This window comes from Schistocerca cancellata, chromosome 3 (genome assembly GCF_023864275.1).
Source record: "Schistocerca cancellata isolate TAMUIC-IGC-003103 chromosome 3, iqSchCanc2.1, whole genome shotgun sequence".
NCBI classification, from domain to species: domain Eukaryota; kingdom Metazoa; phylum Arthropoda; class Insecta; order Orthoptera; family Acrididae; genus Schistocerca; species Schistocerca cancellata.
Window position 1 is genome coordinate 243261110 of NC_064628.1, and position 22936 is coordinate 243284045.

Consider the following 22936-nt stretch of genomic DNA (forward strand, 5'->3'; position numbering starts at 1 on the left):
ATATATCTTGCTCACCAGATGGTAGAGTTTTGTCAGGACTGGCTCTCCAAAGGGTGTCAGTAGTTCTAATGGAATGTTGTCTACTCCCGGGGCCTTGTTTCGACTCAGGTCTTTCAGAGCTCTGTCAAACTCTTCACGCAGTACCATATCTCCCATTTCATCTTCATCTACATCCTCTTCCATTTCCATAATATTGTCCTCAAGTACATCGCTCTTGTATAGACCCTCTATATACTCCTTCCACCTTTCTGCTTTCCCTTCTTTGCTTTGAACTGGGTTTCCATCTGAGCTCTTGATATTCATACAAGTGGTTCTCTTTTCTCCAAAGGTTTCTTTAATTTTCCTGTAGGCAGTATCTATCTTACCCCTCGTGAGATAAGCCTCTACATCCTTACATTTGTCCTCTAACCATCCTTGCTTAGCCATTTTGCACTTCCTGTCGATCTCATTTTTGAGACGGTCGTATTCCTTTTTGTCTGCTTCATTTACTGAATTTTTATATTTTCTCCTTTCATCAATTACATTCAATATTTCTTCTGTTACCCAAGGATTTCTACTAGCCCTCGTCTTTTTACCTACTTTATCCTCTGCTGCCTTCACTACTTCATCCCTCAAAACTACCCATTCTTCTTCTACTGTATTTCTTTCCCCCATTCCTGTCAATTGTTCCCTTATGCTCTCCTTGAAACTCTGTACAACCTCTGGTTCTTTCAGTTTATCCAGGTCCCATCTCCTTAAATTCCCACCTTTTTGCAGTTTCTTCAGTTTTAATCTACAGGTCATAACCAATAGATTGTGATCCGAGTCCACATCTGCCCCTGGAAATGTCTTACAATTGAAAACCTGGTTCCTAAATCTCTGTCTTACCATTATATAATCTATCTGAAACCTGTCAGTATCTCCAGGCTTCTTCCATGTATACAACCTTCTTTTATGATTTTGACATACAATGGTGATAATATGTATATGGTATGTTATCTTCCTTGGAACAGAACTGAATTTTGTTAAGTTTTTGTTGATTTGTATCGTAACATCCACTGTATTTTATTCTACAGGATGATTTGATTATGGACTGGCCTTCCGAAACTAGTCATTAAGAAAATACATAAATTCCGATGCAACTTAAGGCGGGTCGTCTAGCAGTTATTGTAATCACGTATAAGTTGTAGTCCTGTTTCAACTCAAGCATGCTGGAGATATAGAAGTAAAATATCAATTGTGCTGCCAGAACTCATAAAAGTTGTGTTGCGAGGATGGTTGCAAATATCAGACAGTACTGCACGGTTATGCGAAGTTGTGAGCAATCTTTAAACAATAGCTATTCACACATGTTAATCAGGTGAACTTCTCCGTTTACAGGCTCTTGGTGAACATGATGTGTCCAGCATCAGACTGTCATCGCTGCGGGCGCAGCTGGGAATGGTTCAACAGGAGCCTGTCCTTTTCAACAGAACAATCGCTGAGAATATTGCTTATGGCGACAATAGCCGTGAGGTTACCATGGAGGAGATAATTAAAGTAGCAAAGAAAGCAAATATTCACAAATTTGTGGAATCGTTACCTCAGGTAAGAGCTTAAAAAGCAAACACTGTACACCACCTGATAATTATTTAAACATTTCGTTTTCTTCGCAGTATTATCACCGACACTAAAAAGAAGAGGCTTCGTCGACTCTGTGACGGTCTTGGCTGCAGATTTCTAGACTTGCGCTATTGGGTGGGGAATTGTAGGACGCCCCTAGATAGGTCAGGGGTGCACTACACAAAGGAAGCGGCTACTCTGGTAGCAGAGTACTTGTGGCGTGCACATGGGTTTTTTTTAGGCTAGGCAGTAGTGCGAGGTGTCCTGATGAACACTCACCAGTCGACGTGCAGGCAGGGAAATCAGGACGCGCTCAGTGTAAAGACACTTCAGCTATCAAGATATTAGCAGTAAATTTGCAGAGTGTTCGGAATAAAGTTCATGGATTTACTGCCCTTCAGGAAGCGTGTGGCGCGCAAATTATTCTTGGTACTGAGACCTGGCTGAACCCTAAGATAGGAAGTTCTGAAATATTTAGTGAGGGTTGGAACGTGTATCGGAAAGACAGATTAGACACCGTAGGAGATGGTGTCTTCATTGTAGTTGACAAAAATACTGTGTCTACTGAGGTCGAAGTAGAGTGTGATTGTGAAGTTATCTGGACACGTTTAACAAGGCTAGGAGAAATAAAGTTAATTGTTGGGTGTTATTCCCGGCCACCAGGTTCCACCGTGACAGTTCTAGAATCATTCAAAGGGAGTCTACACTCTGTATCGCAGAAGCACCCGGATCATTCTATATTAGTCGGAGGTGACTTCAGCCTACCTAGTATAGACTGGGATGTCTATGGATTCATTACAGGTGGTACAGACAAGCCGTCGAGTGAATTAGTTTTGAACACATTACCCGAAAATTGTCTTGAGCAGCTAAATCGACAGCCAACGCGTAATGGTAATATTTTAGATCTGGTAGCCACGAACAGATCAGACCTCATCGACGGTGTCAGTGTTCAAATGGTTCAAATGGCTTTGAGCACTATGGGACTTAACTTCTAAGGTCGTCAGTCCCTTAGAACTTAGAACTACTTAAACCTAGGTAACCTAAGGACATCACACACACCCATGCCCGAGGCAGGATTCGAACCTGTGACCGTAGCGGTCGCGCGGTTCCAGACTGTAGCGCCTAGAACAGCTCGGCCACCCTGGCCGGCGGTGTCAGTGTTGAGACAGGGATTAGTGATCACGTTGTTGTCATTACGACTATGGTCACGAAAGTAAAAAAGTCGGTCAAGAAGGCTAGGAGAGTATTCTTACTAGAAAGAGCAGATAAGCAGTTGTTAGCATCCTACTTAATAAATGAATCGACTTCATTTACTTCCGGTACGATGGACTTGGAAGAATTTTGGGCAAATTTTGCACACATTGTAAATCACGCTTTGGAGAAGTATGTGCCGATAAAGTGGGTTACGGACGGAAAAGACCCACCGTGGTTTAACAGCGCAATTCGGAGAATGCTCAGGAAGCAAAGAAAGTTGCACTCGCGTTACAAGTAAGATCGGGAGAATGAGGACAGGCAAAAGTTAGTAGAGATTAGTGCTGCTGTAAAAAGAGCGATGCGCGAAGCATACAACCACTACCACCGTCATACCTTAGCAAAAGATCTTGCTGAAAACCCAAGGAAATTCTGGTCTTACGTAAAATTGGTAAGCGGGTCGAAGGTTTCCATCCAGTCACTCACTGATCACTCTGGCCTGGCAACGGGAGACAGCAAAACGAAAGCTGAAATTTTAAATTTAGCATTTGAGAAATCGTTCACGCAGGAGGATCGTACAAACACCGCCGTTTGAGTCTCGTACAGATTCCCTTATGGAGGACTTTGTGATAGACATCCCTGGGGTTGTGAAGCAGCTGAATGGGTTGAAAATAAATAAATCGCCAGGTCCTGATGGGATTCCAATTCGGTTTTACACAGAGTACTCTACTGCATTGGCTCCTTACTTAACTTGCATTTATCGCGAATCTCTTGCCCAACGTAAAGTCCCGAGCGACTGGAAAAAAGCGCAAAGAAGGGTAGAAGGACGGATCCTCAAAATTACAGACCAATATCCTTAACATCGGTTTGTTGCAGGATTCTCGAACATATTCTCAGTTCGAATATAATGGATTTCCTTGAGACAGAGAAGTTGCTGTCCATGCATCAGCACGGATTTAGAAAGCCTCGCTCCTGCGAAACGCAACTCGCCCTCTTTTCACATGATATCTTGCGAACCATGGATGAAGGGTATCAGACGGATGCCATATTCCTTGACTTCCGGAAAGCGTTTGTCTTGGTGCCCCACTGCAGACTCCTAACTAAGGTACGAGCATATGGGATTGGTTCCCAAATATGTGAGTGGCTCGAAGACTTCTTAAGTAATAGAACCCAGTACGTTGTCCTCGATGGTGAGTGTTCATCGGAGGAAGTGTGGTAGGTCCGCTGTTGTTTTCTATCTACATAAATGATCTTTTGGATAGGGTGGATAGCAATGTGCGTCTGTTTGCTGATGATGCTGTGATGTACGGGAAGGTGTCGTCGTTGAGTGACTGTAGGAGGATACAAGATGACTTGGACAGGATTTGTGATTGGTGTAAAGAATGGCTGCTAACTATAAATATAGATAAATGTAAATTAATGCAGATAAATAGGAAAAAGAATCCCGTAATGTTTGAATACTCCATTAGAAGTGTAGCGCTTGACACAGTCACGTCGATTAAATATTTGGGCGTAACACTGCAGAGCGATATGAAGTGGGACAAGCATGTAATAACAGTTGTGGGGAAGGCGGATAGTCGTCTTCGGTTCATTGGTAGAATTTTGGGAAGATGTGGTTCATTTGTAAAGGCGCCCGCTTATAAAACACTAATACGACCTAATCTTGAGTACTGCTCGAGCGTTTGGGATCCCTATCAGGTCGGATTGAGGGAGGACATAGAAGCAATTCAGATGTGGGCTGCTAGATTTCTTACTGGTGGGTTTGATCATCAGGCGAATGTTACGGAAATGCTTCAGGAACTCGGGTGGGAGTCTCTGGAGGAGAGGAGGCGTTCTTTTCGTGAATCGCTACTGAGGAAATTTAGAGAACCAGCATTTGAGGCTGACTGCAGTACAATTTTGCTGCCGCCAACTTATATTTCGCGGAAAGACCACAAAGATAAGATAAGAGAGATTAGGGCTCGTACAGAGCCATGCATATAGGCAGTCATTTTTCCCTCGTTCTGTTTGGGACTGGAATAGGGAGAGAAGATGCTAGTTGTGGTACGAGGTACCCTCCGCCACGCGTATGGTGGATTGCGGAGTATGTATGTAGATATAGATGTAGATGTAGAATGCCTTGTTGATGTAGCCATTCTTCTCTATCAATCGCCATTTGTTGCAGCGGCTGCAGCTAAATCCACAGATATTATTCTGGCTCTTGATTTTTGCCCAAAATAAGTGTCTTGAATTTCTTTTATTATATTACTATATTACTCTTATACCTGAAGGATTGTTTGGCCATTCCAGTTTTTATTTTAATCTTCATTGTACGTCTTTCGTCATCTGTTATTGTACTTTCCAAGAAGCAAAGTTCATTTCTTACAGGAATACGGAGTTTCTTATTTTAATTTTGCCGTTATTTGTCTATTCTGCTTATCTGTCTCCATTATTTTGTTCTTTTTTTAATCAATGTCGGTATGTGGTTGTCAAATGTATCAGAACAAAAATTTTTGCATATGGTTCATGTCCTTTACAGATTCTGCTAAAGAAATCGAATACAATGTATTCGTTCGACATTCATTTTGATACCTTGAAGCAGCTTTTCATTATGTGTGTTGCACTTTCTGAAAACAAATTAAATATGGGGAGAGAAGACAGCCTTCGTATTGTAGCTTCTTTCTTAACACCACTGATAACTATTTCTGAATTGTGATTATTCTATAGGTTGAGAATCAGTCTTTCTTTCTGGCTATATATTCCAGTTTTATTTAGTTCTAAAAAACTGTATCTTCTAGACCATTCTATCAAACGTATTCTCTGCACCAATGAATGCAGGATATGTTTCCCTCTTCGTTTCATTTCCTCTTCCTCAATGTGTTACATTGATATAAAACTACAGTACAGTTTTTATTACAGGGGTACGCAACACATGTGGGGGAGAAAGGCATACAGCTCAGTGGAGGCCAGAAACAGAGGGTAGCGATTGCAAGGGCATTGGTTCGTAACCCTCCTGTCCTACTGCTGGACGAAGCCACATCAGCTTTGGACGCGGAAAGTGAAAAGGTAATGCAAATACTTACCAACAGTAGATTCTAAAGAATTATTCTTGTCATTGCACAATATTCGACGTCTTAAAGTCTACACTGTACTTTTTCCTTGTCTTCTCATCAAATAAAAGTAGTGTAAAAGCAATGTACAGTGTCTATAAATATACTTCCTTGAAATTGTTGGAAAGAAGTACGACTGGCATGAACAAAATGCTGGACGTCGCAACAAAAGACATACTTATATGCTTCTGGAGTGTTGTGCTCACGGCTATTCCGAAATAAAGTACAAACGTCTCGGCATCAAAACGACAGTTTACCTCACTACAATAATTACATACATCTGCAGTCAACCATAAATTTCATAGATTATTCTTTTGGTACGTACTGGGCCGCAGGTAACAATTTTCGGGAAGTCTTTTGATATTTAACTTAACAAACTTATTATTATATTAAACATAAGCTTCAGTGTGTGACAACTAAACGTAGTATTCATGTAAATACTTGCAAGAAAAGCGGTGTTAAAACGAATGACAGCAAAGAGTTCAAATTGTGTTCTACACCCCACTGACAGTAATACTATTAACACAGATACTGGTCAGCTTTTAAAAATACATCTTTTATAGAGCTTCCTATTGTGAATGAACATACGATTTCCTTAAAGCAGAACTGCACTGAGCGTAAAATATTATGGGTAATATTTCAGACATGTAACTACATCATAGCTGTGATTGTTGTTTTGCCTCTGGAGTTATTTAGAAGTTGATCGCTATGGTAAAATAGGGATGTAAACAGTATCATTCTGAATGGTTGTAAGGGTCCAAAAAAAAAATACACAGTACAGTTGATATAGTACCAATATGGTTCTTATTCTACTGTGTCCTGAAAGTTAAAGTATTTTCACAATTTTTCACAAAGCGTGTTTTTTATACTTTACAGAAGCTCAATATATGTCTGCCCGTTGTGCTCAATTCACATATGCTGTAGTCCATCTCTTCCCACATGCGGTTCAACGTTCAGGAAGGCAGCCTGGCTGCGTTCATTGAGTTTCAGAATATTCGACAATAGGAGAGGTATAACCACGGAGATATCACACGGTGTCAGGTATGGTAGTCGTGTTGACCAGCATATTAGGATCTGATCATTGGTCATCCAGCGTCCAACCTATGGCTAAGGTAGTTGTTACTTTAAATATGCTTTGCCCTCCGGAGTGGCCGTGCGGTTCTAGGCGCTACAGTCTGGAGCCGGGCGACCGCTACGGTCGCAGGTTCGAATCCTGCCTCGGGAATGGATGTGCGTGATGTCCTTAGGTTAGTTAGGTTTAATTAGTTCTAAGTTCTAGGCGACTGATGACCTCAGAAGTTAAGTCGCATAGTGCTCAGTGCCATTTGAACCATTTGAACGCTTTGCCCTCTTTGTAGAAATTACTTTTTACATTATGTCACTACCGTCATTCAGATATAGTATCAGCCATTCTATAAGCATGTCCACGTATGATAACAGTGGCACATTGCTATGACTGCCATCTGAAGGTAACTGGAGCAATTACCACCCGCACAGAAGAAAACTTCGCTATTTTGTCTATACATCGCTGCAACCATATAATTGCATGTATCTCATTGGCTCTAAGAAAACATGAAATTCCGATAACCATTTAAAATAGCCCCTGTGTAAGCACTTCTCTTACAACTTTGAAGACTTCAACAGTGAACAATAAGAGATATGTATTGGCGGTTGATAGATTGGTTCTTACAAAACTGATTCAACACAACCGTTTTGGTTCAGACTATGCTTTTATAAGTTTTGCAACTTCCTGGAATTTTTTTATTTGGTATTAGTATTGATCTCTTGAGTTGTTGAAAGTTTATTAACTCGTGTTCATTGAAAAAATTGTATTGGATTTGCTGTTTTTCGTTAAGAAAAGTGTACGACTTCTTAGCTCCTCAGTTTCAATTGCTTCAAATTGTCAACAACAAAAAGTATGATCAAAAAACGTAAACTATATTCATAAGTCCTTTTCTTGTTTTACACAGGTTGTGCAAGAGGCTCTCGACAACGCAAAAGAAGGCCGGACTTGCATTACAATTGCACATCGGTTATCGACAGTTCAAGATGCTGATGTGATTTGTGTCATCAGTGATGGAAAAGTTGTTGAAATGGGAAAACATGCAAACCTCCTGGCGAAGCGCGGCGTTTACTATAAACTGCAGGGACTTCAGCCTAATTAAACAACCACGTGTGTCAGAGATTTTCAGCTGTGGGTGTAGCTTAGTGAAGCTCATGCCACTCCGTGTGTGAGAAGATACCACAGCGAACTGCATCAGTTACTTAGTTTCGTTTAGCAATACGCTTCGTGTGCCGAGTGAATGACAGTATTATCTGAAGTGATTTTTATCAGTATTTAAGTTTTTGTATAATAAATACAATAAGAACAAAATCTGACATTAATAGTGATATTCATAATGGTTCAACTTCTGAGCAAGTGCCCATAGAGTTACAACCAGATACACTTCGTCACATAAAATGCTGTTTCAGAATTACTATTTTAGCTCATTTTCTGATACACATGAATGGCATGCCTACTGCTCACATTATCTTAACAGCAATGTTTCACTAATCAATTTTTGTATAGACTATATAAAAGATACGTATCATTTACTGTCAGTGATGATTTTGTTTTAAATTGTTAACAAATAACTGCACTGCGCTGTACTGATAACAGAATGACATATGTGAAAACTGCTTATGCTGACAGTACAGTAACGCACAGGGACATACCTAGATGTATTCTGTACATTCCACGCACCAGGTTACTGTAATAATTATGTCCATATTTATTTTCCTTTTTTTCACTCGGATTCTTTCCTTCTCTCAGTTTCTTCCCATCCTAACTAGTACGTTCATTATAAATAAACTCCTGTGAAATTTTAAGTTTCAGTCTGCTATTCATACAAATTATCTGATAATCATTGATCTATAAAATGTCTTTACAGTCCGAAAAGATCCTCCTAACGGTTTTCACTTAGATGTAAAATAATTTATTTTATACTTTACCTGTCTCTTTTTATACTAATGTCCCTATCATGTTTCTTCCATCTGTGTATGATTTTCTTATAATTCTAATACACTGTACGTACAGTTTCACAATGTACACCCCCACGAATATTTAATAACAGTTCAACTAAGCAGCGAACCTGTTCAGTAAGCGATAGCACACGATAGACAATTTGGTACTTTATTGTAGGGGAGAGTGTTTTTTACCTTGGATTAATTTTCAGACTTTTTTTCTACCAGTACTGTAAGAGAAGCTCAATATATATATTTCCATTTTCGAATGATACTATTTGCTTTGTGTGCTGCAGTCTTTTTCTAAAATTATGAAAATTACTCCAGACCAATAAGGTTTTTGCAAATGTAAATAACTGTTCCAAAGTGTACAAATTTAAAAATGTTGCTATAGATAAAATATGGTCATTACTGTATTAAACATTCCATGTGTTACATTGCTGTTCTGCCAGACACCAACTATCAGTAAGGAGAAGTCTGATCAGAAACCGGTTACAATTAAAATTATTTTGTAATATGAGCTATTGGCAACTACCACAAATCGCTATTTTCGAAACAGAGAAAATTGTTAAGACAGTAAAGAAACTCAGTTCATTTTTAAATATCATATGTTACATGGTAGAAGCCCTTCCTTCTTTTTAAGGTTCAAGATGCTGCACTACCGATGAAATACAGCTTAACTGTCCACTTGCTATGTAAAGAGTTTTGAAATTATATAGAATTTTACGTACCATGAAGCTCTAACTGAAGAATCAACAGTACCCTCCCAATAGCTTTACTATAATATATAGCACTTAAATATGTAGAATTCTTAATATTTACAAATTATGCACAAAACGCAACCTCATGTTTCACAACAAAACCAGTACAGAATGCCAGAAACTACCTATGGCGGTTTCTTGTCTGTATTCCTTCATCTGATTGCAAAACCAGTCACTAGACTCAAACATCGACTAAGAAATATCTTATGTTCCTGCATAAAGTATGCAGCCAGTACGACACTTCCCTGCCGCTAATACTATTAAAGTTTCAAACTATACAGGTACTGAAATAACTATTTCTTTGGTATCGTTATATGTAACTCCTCTGATCACTCCGTAACGTGGAGCAGGGAGCGGGGTAGTGTTCGATGATATATGTCATTAAGAATTTGAGTATTTCAGCCCAATCCACTTAGCTACCTATGAACATATATACTGTATTTGAATCAAGTACCCCATATTTCAGCATATACATTTCAATGAACCTGCAGATCCGACACATCCTAAAGATCAGCATGTCAGCACGTGAATAATCTAACAATCACATTCGCTTTACTTTGAGAAGGGGGGGGGGGGTTACGCTAAGGATGCCCCTTTCTCTACAACACCCACACACAAAACTGAATCGTTTCAAAATATATGTTGATTGTTCTATCTTGGTTTGTGCATATATGATGTTACACACCACAATATCATTACGTCACTGGTCAAAGCTTTACACCTGGTATCAGTGAGTTCTGTCAGCCCTGTCTGTGACAGACAAATCGTAATGCATTGTAAGCAGCATTGCAAGTTGTGAAGCCATTGCTAATTTTGAAGGACGTTATTTCTTTCCCTTTTTTACATCACTACTGTATGTGAACATTAGGCAGATCTGAAATGTGGTTTCGCAGGACAGAGTGGATCATGTTGTGGAAAGGGGCCAAGATCAATTAGTGTTAGTTATACGAACACAGAACTTTATTCCTAAAACACAATGCACAGTTTTCTCTTTAAAACAACAAGGATCAATTCATGGCTGAGAGCCCAAGTAACTTCTCAATAATAAGGTTTGAATAATTCCTTTTAAAACACATGAATTTAGAGAAACGGCTGAAGGCCTTACTTAAGTAAAATTAAAATATCCTTAAATAATTCTTTTTAAGACACAAGAATTTAGACAAACAGCTGAAGGCCTTACTTTAAGAAAATTAAAAATCTTCTCAGCTAAGTGCCCAAATAATATTTGAGATTAGGAAAAGGAAATTCTTTAAAAGGCAAGCATTTACCAATTTCAGTTAAAAGCCATATTAAGGAAAATTTTAAAAAATTCCTTGGCTGAAAGCCCAATAATATTTCAACATAACAAAAGACAACCCTTACAGATAAGCATTTATACAGTACAACAGAAAACCATCTTAAGAAAACTTGAATCTGACGGCTGAAGGCCCAAACAATTATTCAAAATAATTAAAGACAAACCTTAAGATAAGCATTTAAACAGTACACCTGAAGGCTATTTTAAGAATTCAAGATAATTAAAGAGAAACCTAACAGACAGGAATTTACACATTACGGCTGAAAGCCACAAATTTTGAAACAAACGTGGCTGAAGGCCTAAATGCAGTGCAAACAAGAATTTTAAGTAAAACACGGCTGAAGGCCTAATCTTAAAATACTTCACAAAAGGTTTGGCTGAAGGCCATATACTAAACATATAACAGATAACATTAATACACGGCTGAAGGCCTGGCTCAGTACTTGCAACAAAAGAAAATCACAGTCACAAACAATAGAACAGTGGTGCTCAGAAATGTTCCAACGGTCGCCCTGTGGCCGCACGGGATTAGCCGAGCGGTCTAAGGAGCTGCAGTCATGGACTGTGCAGCTGATCCCGGCGGAGGTTCGAGTCCTCCCTCGGGCATGGGTGTGTGTGTTTGTCCTTAGGATAATTTAGGTTAAGTAGTGTGTAAGCTCAGGGACTGATGACCCTAGCAGATAAGTCCTATAAGGTTTCACACACATTTGAACATTTTTTGGTCGCCCTGGGGAAGAAACTCTAACAACAGTTTAGGTGAGACAGGCAGCCAAACGTAACACTAAATAATCAAGTGGCAGCACGACTTAGGTACGGCTGAAGAACCAACCAACAACAGCGAGGACAAGGATTGCAGCAGGACTATGTCGTAATAATTGGTGTCCAAACAGTCAAGGCACAATAACCACTCAAAGAAAAAGGGAGAACAACATCAAGCTGTTGAACTACACGCCGTGCCAGACAGAATCAATACTGCGAGGAAAACACACTGCCTGAAAACTATGCTAACGACCAGGGCAGCTAACCAGAACGTTAAGGGCCACAAGGCAGCACTTCACTAATAAATTATAATCATTTCAAAAGTTAAACATCATACAGGAAGATGGCTGTGAAATTTGGCGACTCCAGCACACCATCACGTTGCTGCTTGCGGGAACACCCCAGGAAGCAACAACCAGCAATCAATGAAGAGATGTCACAGCAGTTGAAATTTCATAAGAGGTTCACTGATTACTCAACTGCAGTATGCAGGTTCGGTGGGCGACGAACTTTGCAGCTCTCAAAGCTAGTGCCACTTCAACTCCGACCGCACGTGCATGCCGCCAGCGGCCCCGTCCTGACCTCATGCCACGGCGACCTCCTCGCTGCTCCGTAGCAACTGACCAACTGCCTCAAACACACCCCAACACTGTAATACAGTGGCCACACCAAAGAAGGTACAGCAGTAATAGTGTCGATAAACGCTGCTCCTGTCACAGACGGAGGCAAGTGAGCAACTCGTTCAGGTAGTACCTGAGGGAGCAAGAAGACGCCACTTGATGGTGACAAAATGCCAAAAAAGAAAAATGGCATCAGCGCTAGCCGACCATGGCTCAAGATCTGTTCTGATTCATGAGCTTTGTTCTAGAGCATAATTTATTTCATTACTTTTATTATGTTATGCTACATACTTATTATGAGCACTTTTAATTTTGAATAACGCAACATTTCAATTTCATGACATTTTTTTTGTAATAACTGTACTACATGAAACAGTTAAACAAGAGTGAGGGAACTAGCGACACATCGTTAGTTGGTCACTTACAATATTTTTTCTTTCTTTTCCTTTTGTGCGTTGTCCTTTTGATTCTGTCTCTTAGCACATTTTTATTTTTAGGGTTCTATGCATCAGTCTGTAAACACGGAACCTTATAGGATTGCTTTAGTGTGCATCTGTCTGTTTGTCTGATTATTAGAAACCCTTTTACTCGAGGATGGATAGACATATCAAGTTGAAATTTATTTCACATTTTGAGGTTTATGGTGGCTTGACAGATGAAAACATTGAAGTTTCTAAGGCAATGCAAACAAAAGACACGGCCATTTATGTCATATATTTCAATAGCTGAAAAATCAGTCATCAAAACATGTAGGGTACTTCCCTTTGCCTAGAATCATGAAATTGGGAGAAAAAGAAAGATTTTACAGTACAAATAAAGAAAAAATCCGAAAACTGTTAATCTGTAATTATGTCACATGAAAAGAATATTTGTTTAGTCATTTGCACCCAGTCTCAAATTTGAAATTAAAACAATCAGTAGTTCTCTATTTCTGCTGACTGGTTAGCAGTGCTAAGAGTGAGACACTAGGAAAGGAATGACTTTATTGCTCATATGGTGCGTTTCGGAATTTATCCATGATCAGATATCCATGAACCATTATTGCACGTAGATATGGCATTTCAAGTTCCATGTGAAACACATTCATCGAATAGTCTGCAGTGGGCTTTCTTAAAGTTTAAGATTTTTTTATCCTCGTGGGATACATACCACTTCCTGGTTCTAATTACTCACACTTATTAGTGAAAGAGTTGAGACATCTGCAACTAAAATGCCTTGCCTTTAATTTTTACTCATCTGGGAGAAAAACGGGTGGGGCATGTTCTTGATGTCACCCTTTGAGACTAGCATAAATTTTATCTCTTTGTGACTCTGACAGGCTACTTTGGAAGCGTAGAGCGATTTGACACTCTTACACATTAGTTCTTTGGCAAAGTGTGCTTGTCGTCATCGTCTTCTGGCTTGCTTTTTATTTCTTCATGCAGACCATAAACATGAATTGAATAAATAGGGTTTTGCCTACCAAATTTTGGTAAGTCTGGGATTTTGATGGCAAATGAAAAGTTGTAATGATTTCGGAGGTTATATGTCTTTTATGTATCCGTAAGATACGGATGTTTCGAGCAGTTTCTATCGCAGGCCAGATGTGACCATGCAAATCAATAACATGCATTCACCTCATCTAATACACTCTTCTTTAGCAGCAATATCTTCTGGAAGGGGGATGAAACTGGACACTCTCATTAGCAGTATCAAAAACATATGAGTACACATCAAGATGAAGTAAACAGCTGCATGCTTTACCTGATCCTCTTTCCTGCATACTGGAAAACGTCTCGAAAAAAGTCCCATTCTAATATGTGATTGATCGGTCCTACTGTACTACGCCATCTTTTCCCAAAATTTTGACAATGCCTTTCTCCACAGCATTAGCACCTTCTTTGGAGGGGGGTGAGAAATGGGGTGCACTGGCTCACATACAAAACCCTTGGTACCTAGCGGCGGGATATCGTAGGTCATTGATGAGAAGGCGTGGATTACAGAGGATGTAGCTGGATCTTGATACCCTGCATTGCTGTTATCAATGGGGGATTGCAGTATCCTGTCCCTGAAAGCACCAGGGACCACATAGCAGTCTATCACAGCAGCATGTTTTACCTGATGATCTCTAACAGAGCAGGCTTGACGACTGGTACTGCTGCTAGACCCAGGACGCTGCCATGATGACCGATTGCCAAATGAGAACTGCAAATGTGATACTCCAGGACGGGATGATGGGGTCACATGAGGTGGCCACAGCAAGTTGGTGGATCATACCAGTTTGATGATCCAGGCTGGGGCAGCGACTCTGTATGCTCTGGGCAGGGGCGACAGGACCGCTGCATCAGTGTTTGCATCATCATTGACAGAGCCAGTTGTGGTGTGATAAGTCCACCTCAAGATGGCTCTAATACCTGTACAAAGGAAGTAGTGAGGTTGATATCATGTACACACTCCTTTGACGGACTTATGCATCCACCAATTACAATAATTTCTGATACTTGAGCTGTTGATCACCGATTACAATATACAATTTTAGCCAATACCATCTCCATCATTTTGAATGCGATATCTATGAGTATATTAGGATATTTCTTCGTTAAATAAAGCACTCATATCTAGGGTTACGCTGTCATCAAGTGCATTTAAAAAAAAGAAATCATAAACACTCCACACAAGTGTAAATTATTGTTGGTAGACGAAGTGGTTATAGTAGTAATACTCATGTATCTGCTACTCAATGACCCATGCCATCCACGATGAGCCCTGACTAGAAAATGGTGTCATGGCTTGTAGTTGTGAAAGCTCAATGTCAATGGCCTGTATTTGTTCATGTACAGTAGGACCAAAACGCCATGAGTTCTGTGTAGAAAATGGTGTCATGGGCTGTGGTAGCTTGAGGTTGATAGCACCTACAGACGAAAAGCACAGGAACACATATGTACTGCACACAAGCATGAAAAAATTGAGACACATGCATTTGAATGTGCACACTAAATATTTGACCTCCTGTGAAGCACACATTGAAAAATCATAGCTTTATCACCAAGGTGTAGTGACGCCAAGCTATTCTCCTGCTCACGCATTTATATAAGAGCAATGAGATCAACTAGCAAAAAAGCGCCATATATGCATTGTCTAAAGTATTTTTAAAAAATGTTATGCATAAAACATGTAGGTGTATAATTACATTCCTGTGAATCACTCAGAAGGAAAACTGTACTTTGCCCACCAAAGAGAGTCGATGTTACATCATCACCATCACTTGGCAAACGACAAAGCTTACTTACTCCATCACCTTAGCACAATTGGACTGATCATATTGTTGTAGTAGTAAGTAGCAATGATTATCAAACTGTACTAGATAGAAGCCATTCCACATGGTTTATTTACGGGCAGCACCAGCATTCTTGTTCCAGCCTGCTGGTAGAATAATGCTGATGATGCTACTGCCAACTTGTGCATAGACGTGTAATTGGAAGTCAGTACAGGGATAAATGTGTGTAACAACTAAATAAAATTATGCCAATTCCTGTTCCAAGCTGCTGTTATAATAATGATGATGGTGCAACTACCAGCTTGTGCATATCAGCAACATGGGTGAAACAAACATATAACATTTCAGCACTATCATTTAGATGTGCGTGTGACTGACAGTCGCCATGTGTAACAAAACTAAATACTCATACCATTATGCTAACAGACTCGCAGTTTTTTCTGAGAAAAACATATAATATTTCACTGCCACTACTTGACTGCAAATGTGGACGGAAACTGTCATGCATAACAAGAGTATACAATATCACACTAATATATAACGCTTTTATAATAATATCCTGACATGACACTGTCGGTGTGTGTCTTGCATTGCTTTCTTATACATGATGTGCTGCTCTTGTTTGATGATGACACAGTGTCTGTGCACTGGGCACGATCATCTGCAGCTCCCGAAGTGGGAGGCGTGCAGCGAATTAGTATATAGTGATTCATGTTATTCATAGAAATATTTTTCAAGTATGAAGACACATATAGGAATACACAATTTTAAAAGAGAATGTCTGTTATTGATAATCTAATTTAAAAGCATTTCTACACTATCTGAAGTACATATATCAACTGCTGCTTTTGTCACCATACATTTGCTTCAGTCTCCCAGCTGGTGGGCAGCTGTACTCAAGACTGAAGATATCAAGCAGCTATGGCACTTTCTCACGATATTTGATTTAAGATATGCAGCCTCTATGATCGTAGGTTCAGCAGGAGATTGCCATATCTTCATATGATTCTCCCCAATAATCCCACTGATTTCTGTGATGATGGCAAATAAGTCATGCAATGGTTTGAAAAATCTAGCACAGTGTATTCCAGTAAACAATTTGGGCAAACAACCTATTATACATTATTTCATAAGTACTTGTCCAGCTATGGAGAATGCAGGTAATGCAACATCTTGAAACAAAAAAATTCCCATCCTCACTGTAAAACTCATCTGTATCAGCAACGATCTTTGCACTCTGAGATTTCATTTCAGGCCATATGGCAGGTGGTGCAATACCTGTACCTTTATTCAACACATTGTACGATTCCTGCGAGGTGGGATGTTGCATACAAATGGCTTTAGTATGTTGTGTTCCACTCCATACATTATCTGACACCCTGCTAATATGTATGCCAACTTTTACCTTATAAGTACCTTGCAGTCGTTGTTCTTGAAGATATTTGCTGTAGTGGAACTCCTATGCAGTAGTACTGAACTGTGACACATGACTTCTTCACCTTTTGCAGTTGGCAGGTGCAGAAAGAGAACTCATATCTATTTAAGCTACTAAAATAATGTAACCAGTTTTGTGATAAACCTTCTGTATTATACACTTACAGTGTTTTTTCTGTACAGTTTGATTTACAACTGCAGGTGATATAGACCTCTCATAATCGCAGCTCACAATGGATCATAACGTGTACTGCTCCACTGATTTGACATTTCAGAATGACTGTTCTTACGTATATTCTTCAACTTCTCTAATGTTGACAGTATCACCCACATTCTTTGCTCTGTGGCTTCTTAGACACCTCCATCCGCAATGCCAAAGCACAAATGGCCTCCACAGCAGGTGGAGATGCGCACTAAGATTCACTCCTTGTTGATGTTCAAAGAGCTGATGTCCTTTACACTAAATCTGCATATACGGCAAACGAGAGCACACACTGAATGTTCCACACTTTACAACCACGTAAATAACGTTTCCAGTTTTCACAAACATTTTTTATCAGCCTAAGTGGTTAGAAGTGGAACATATTATTCTGCAAAATCGACATGTTACACTACAGAGGTGAGTAATTTACGATATGATCATACAGCAATAATGCATTTACTGTGGTGGATATAGAGAAGTAAGATGTGCAATGATTGAAATTCAGTATGCACTCTCCAGATCCAATTTTGATAGTTACATTTTGCTTTGAGCAGTTGATCACCACTGTGGGTGCCAATTCTTTAAACTTCTTAGCACTGAGCATACGTCCAAATTCATTGCCCTCACAGCAAAAAGTGCGAAATCTTGCTTACATATAATACAGTAGACCGACATTGTTATTGTTCCAGACAAGCTGTAATAACATGATATGAATAATACTCAGAATTTAGGTACACTCTAGCATTGGCTATTTTCTAGTTGTTCCCCTCCCTGTCCGTTTGCAGTACTAGAAAAATATATCATGCTGTTTCTAGTTGAAAATATGTCTTAATCGTCCATAATTGTTTGGATGCCTATGGAAACACTTGATGCTCGTAAAGTTCCAGAAATGAGCACCTGCATTCGACACATGCAAAATTTTGAGTTGCTCTTTGTACGATAGTGAAAAATGGGGTATTTTCCACAACGATTTATTCAGCACAGTTTTATCGTCTTCTCCTGGCCCTTCTTGAATGTATGAGTTGTTATCCATTGCACATCACACTAGAATCAACTCCTGTTTAGCATTCATTATGACGTTTTTATTATCCTCTAAGTAGCCCATCAATATTTTGAGCGACATACAGGTACTAAATCAACAATCTAAAATTCATTATTGAACCATCCGGTATTTTCTATTGCATTCATGTCCAAAGCTGATGCAGAGACGCATGTTATGAGGGCCGATGTGATTGTAATACTTCTTGTGCTGTCGAGCTCAATATCATTAAGTTCGTATCTTATTTTTCTGAAGCAGAAAAGCGAGTTCATTATGTGTAAGTCAGGATGTTGTTGCTGGCAGAGTGCCTCCATCCTTCTTCGTGACAACAAATCTTCCTTCCAAATATAGGAATCTGTTTCTTTCAAGTGTCCATTCCTCTCAACGTTGAATAGGAATTATTACTTCATGATTGTTATTAAAGGTGTTGACGCAAAGTATTTATGGGAGACATATTCCTGATGAATGATCTGATCATCACAATGTACTTGAATTGCAATATCAAGTGACGTCATTGAAAGGTTTCAGTCCTATCGACTTAAGAAACTTTTAATTTTCCCACGGTATCGCGTTCGGCTTCCACTGCAAAGTGGTCTCATAATGTCTGTGTGCATTGTATTTATACTTTATACCCATGCTGCTGATTCAGATGAAGACATACTACATTTTCTCTCCGCAAAAGTTGGCTAGATTCATGGTCTGATTCACAATATTCAACTGGAGGTGATCTAATTTCTCAACAGTCATTATTCTGTATTTCTAGGCACCACTATAATTTTATAACCTTTACGCCCTGCAGGAAATAATCCATAGATTATCTAGATTAATGTATGATTAAGGTACGAATATGCTGCAATATTCCAATCAATATGGGTCTTTCTAGAGGTGGAATATCCACTTGTTGATTCGATTTGCAAATTTCATCACTGTCATTTTACATTTGGTTTCTCGAGTAACCTAGCAGTGGTCCTATTGAACCTTCATGCCTAAAGTCGATTGTCTATTGTTTTCATCGCTGTGTTATCCTTCTGACAGTCACACCTGTTGTTGTCACAAGAGCAGGCATGCATTGTGCAATTTACAACACGGAAATTTGCCAGTGAAAAGATCGTGTGTTGAGCAAACTGCGAACATTTGGGGTGATGCAGGCTGCACTTAAGTTTCTGAAATAGAGGAAGGGGAAGAAAGCGAAAGGGGTAGGTGGAAAATCATGACTCCTCGCTGCAAAGAACATTGTGGCATTGCAATGGCAAAAGTTGATAATTCGTGCCAGCCTGAGATTCAAACCCGAATAATTCGCTTTTCTGGCACGTTTGCCTAACTCCGTCGGCCACCTGGTCACACCTCATGCCCGACATATCCGACAGCGCAGACAACTCTCAGTTATATTAATACAACCGAGCGCCACGATTCTATGACATATGTTTTGGTACGGATGCACAAATATCATTGGAGCCCCTACGGGAATCGAAAATTTGAGAGTAGAAGATGTAATGGACGAGGGACGCTACAGTGCAGTGTGCGACAGATGGAGAATTCGGGCCCCGCGGGAGGAATGTCCGAGTGGCCGAGATGGTTAAGACAACATTTCTAGAGAAGCAGAGCCTCCATTTTTGAGTTCGGGTCGGGCACAAATTTTCATCTTTTGTCATTGCAATGCTAAAATACCCCGTGCAGCTGGGGGGTCTTGTTTCCTTCTGCCCCTTTCCCTTTCTTCCCCCTTCGGACATGTGCCATGGAACATATAACACTCAGCTACGTTAATGAGCATCAAAGACAATAACATTATTAATTACACTGGAACCCACATATTTACAGCTATCGATAAACCATTCAACCAGTCATGTGAGAACTCTACAACGGTGAAAATGTGGAAGAGAATTGCAGCCAGACAATCACTTTGCAAGTATTAGAACTGGTGATGATGAAGACGAATTGCAAAATATGTAGTTGCTAATATGTAATTTGCTCAACCACACAGTCACATTAATCTGACCACAAAGTATGCTCAACATCAATATGCAGTAACAACTCACAGAGGTGGCAGCACTAGCAGTGGAGGGTATATAAAGCGCTTTGAAGGGATATGACAAAATTTGCAGTCGTTTCCAGAATGAGATTTTCACTCTGCAGCGGAGTATGCGCTGATATTAAGCTTCCTGGCAGATTAAAACTGTGTGCCGGACCTAGACTCGAACTCGAGACCTTTGCATTTTGCAGGCAAGTGCTCCACCACCTGATCTACCCTAGCACGACTCACCATCTGTCCTCACAGCTACAGTTCCACCAGTAGGTTCGCAGGAGAGCTCCTGTGAAGCTTTGATGGTAGGAGACGAGGTACTGGTAGAACCGAAGCTGTGAGGCCGAACCGTGGGTTATGCTTGGGTAGCTCAGTTGGTAGAGCACTAGCCCACGAAAGGCAAAGGTGCTAAGTTCGAGTCTCGGTCCGGCACACAGTTTTAATCTGCCGGGAAGTTTCAGTGCAGTCGTTGTTCTAATGTGGAAACAGAGAAATTTGTCTGATGTCCAAAAGGGCATGATCATTTGCTTTTGGGTCAAAAGTGGAAACATTTACGAAATAGCTAAGTTTTTAAACTATTCATGTGCTGCCTTAGTTAAAATATATAGTGGGTGGCAAAATGGAGCTTTCCAAAACCAGCGTCGAAGGAACTATGGTGTATCACACACCTAAAGGACGGGAATGAACGACGGCTGCAGAGATGTGCCATGTAATTTCATGAACCATCGGCCACATAATATAAATACCTCAAATATAGGCAGAAGACAAATCTGGTGCCATGGATCACCTCCAAACTGGCAGCAACAACACCACCATCATGCGGTACGTTTTGTGGAGGTGACAAAATTGTTGCTATTTAAGGGTCCCCTAACTCCGACTTCACAGCGCTTTGGCTCGAGCTAGAGAGGGTTCTTGGATTACTTTCTACGAAGTACAAAAAATTAGTTATATGTAGTAACTGTGCAAGAAGACGGATGTTGGAAGATCTCCTAAATTCATATAATTTGATGCAGACTGTGGTTTTTTTTTCCAACAAGGATGCAAAAGAATAGTAGCACAACGAGAGACAATATTTTTATTGATTCTTCGTTACTAGATGGCCATTCTGCTAGTAACAGCGTGAATGGCCTTTCAGACCACGATGCACAAATTTTAACACGGAAAGGTTTTTGTACTCAAGCAAATGTTATATATAATTACAAACTACACTCCTGGAAATTGAAATAGAAACACCGTGAATTCATTGTCCCAGGAAGGGGAAACTTTATTGACACATTCCTGGGGTCAGATACATCACATGATCACACTGACAGAACCACAGGCACATAGACACAGGCAACAGAGCATGCACAATGTCGGCACTAGTACAGTGTATATCCACCTTTCGCAGCAATGCAGGCTGCTATTCTCCCATGGAGACGATCGTAGAGATGCTGGATGTAGTCCTGTGGAACGGCTTGCCATGCCATTTCCACCTGGCGCCTCAGTTGGACCAGCGTTCGTGCTGGACGTGCAGACCGCGTGAGACGACGCTTCATCCAGTCCCAAACATGCTCAATGGGGGACAGATCCGGAGATCTTGCTGGCCAGGGTAGTTGACTTACACCTTCTAGAGCACGTTGGGTGGCACGGGATACATGCGGACGTGCATTGTCCTGTTGGAACAGCAAGTTCCCTTGCCGGTCTAGGAATGGTAGAACGATGGGTTCGATGACGGTTTGGATGTACCGTGCACTATTCAGTGTCCCCTCGACGATCACCAGTGGTGTACGGCCAGTGTAGGAGATCGCTCCCCACACCATGATGCTGGGTGTTGGCCCTGTGTGCCTCGGTCGTATGCAGTCCTGATTGTGGCGCTCACCTGCACGGCGCCAAACACGCATACGACCATCATTGGCACCAAGGCAGAAGCGACTCTCATCGCTGAAGACGACACGTCTCCATTCGTCCCTCCATTCACGCCTGTCGCGACACCACTGGAGGCGGGCTGCACGATGTTGGGGCGTGAGCGGAAGACGGCCTAACGGTGTGCGGGACCGTAGCCCAGCTTCATGGAGACGGTTGCGAATGGTCCTCGCCGATACTCCAGGAGCAACAGTGTCCCTAATTTGCTGGGAAGTGGCGGTGCGGTCCCCTACGGCACTGCGTAGGATCCTACGGTCTTGGCGTGCATCCGTGCGTCGCTGCGGTCCGGTCCCAGGTCGACGGGCACGTGCACCTTCCGCCGACCACTGGCGACAACATCGATGTACTGTGGACACCTCACGCCCCACGTGTTGAGCAATTCGGCGGTACGTCCACCCGGCCTCCCGCATGCCCACTATACGCTCTCGCTCAAAGTCCGTCAACTGCACATACGGTTCACGTCCACGCTGTCACGGCATGCTACCAGTGTTAAAGACGGCGATGGAGCTCCGTATGCCACGGCAAACTGGCTGACACTGACGGCGGCGGTGCACAAATGCTGCGCAGCTAGCGCCATTCGACGGCCAACACCGCGGATGCTGGTGTGTCCGCTGTGCCGTGCGTGTGATCATTGCTTGTACAGCCCTCTCGCAGTGTCCGGAGCAAGTATGGTGGGTCTGACACACCGGTGTCAATGTGTTCTTTTTTCCATTCCCAGGAGTGTATGTAGAAAACCTAATCCGAAGGCAATAGAGAGTTTTTTTAGACCTCATTAAGCA

General features: G+C 41.0%; 1 protein-coding gene across 1 annotated transcript in view; it reads left to right on the forward strand.

Moving 5' to 3' along the window:
* Window positions 1–8757, forward strand: part of LOC126174878 (ATP-dependent translocase ABCB1-like) — a 206369-nt gene extending 197612 nt beyond the window's left edge. The window contains exons 21-23 of the mRNA XM_049921294.1: window positions 1360–1566; window positions 5671–5817; window positions 7832–8757. Of these exons, the coding sequence (XP_049777251.1) occupies window positions 1360–1566; window positions 5671–5817; window positions 7832–8026 (549 nt within the window). The 3' untranslated portion in view covers window positions 8027–8757. The remainder of the gene's footprint in view (window positions 1–1359; window positions 1567–5670; window positions 5818–7831) is intronic.
* The last annotated feature ends 14179 nt before the right edge of the window (window positions 8758–22936 follow it).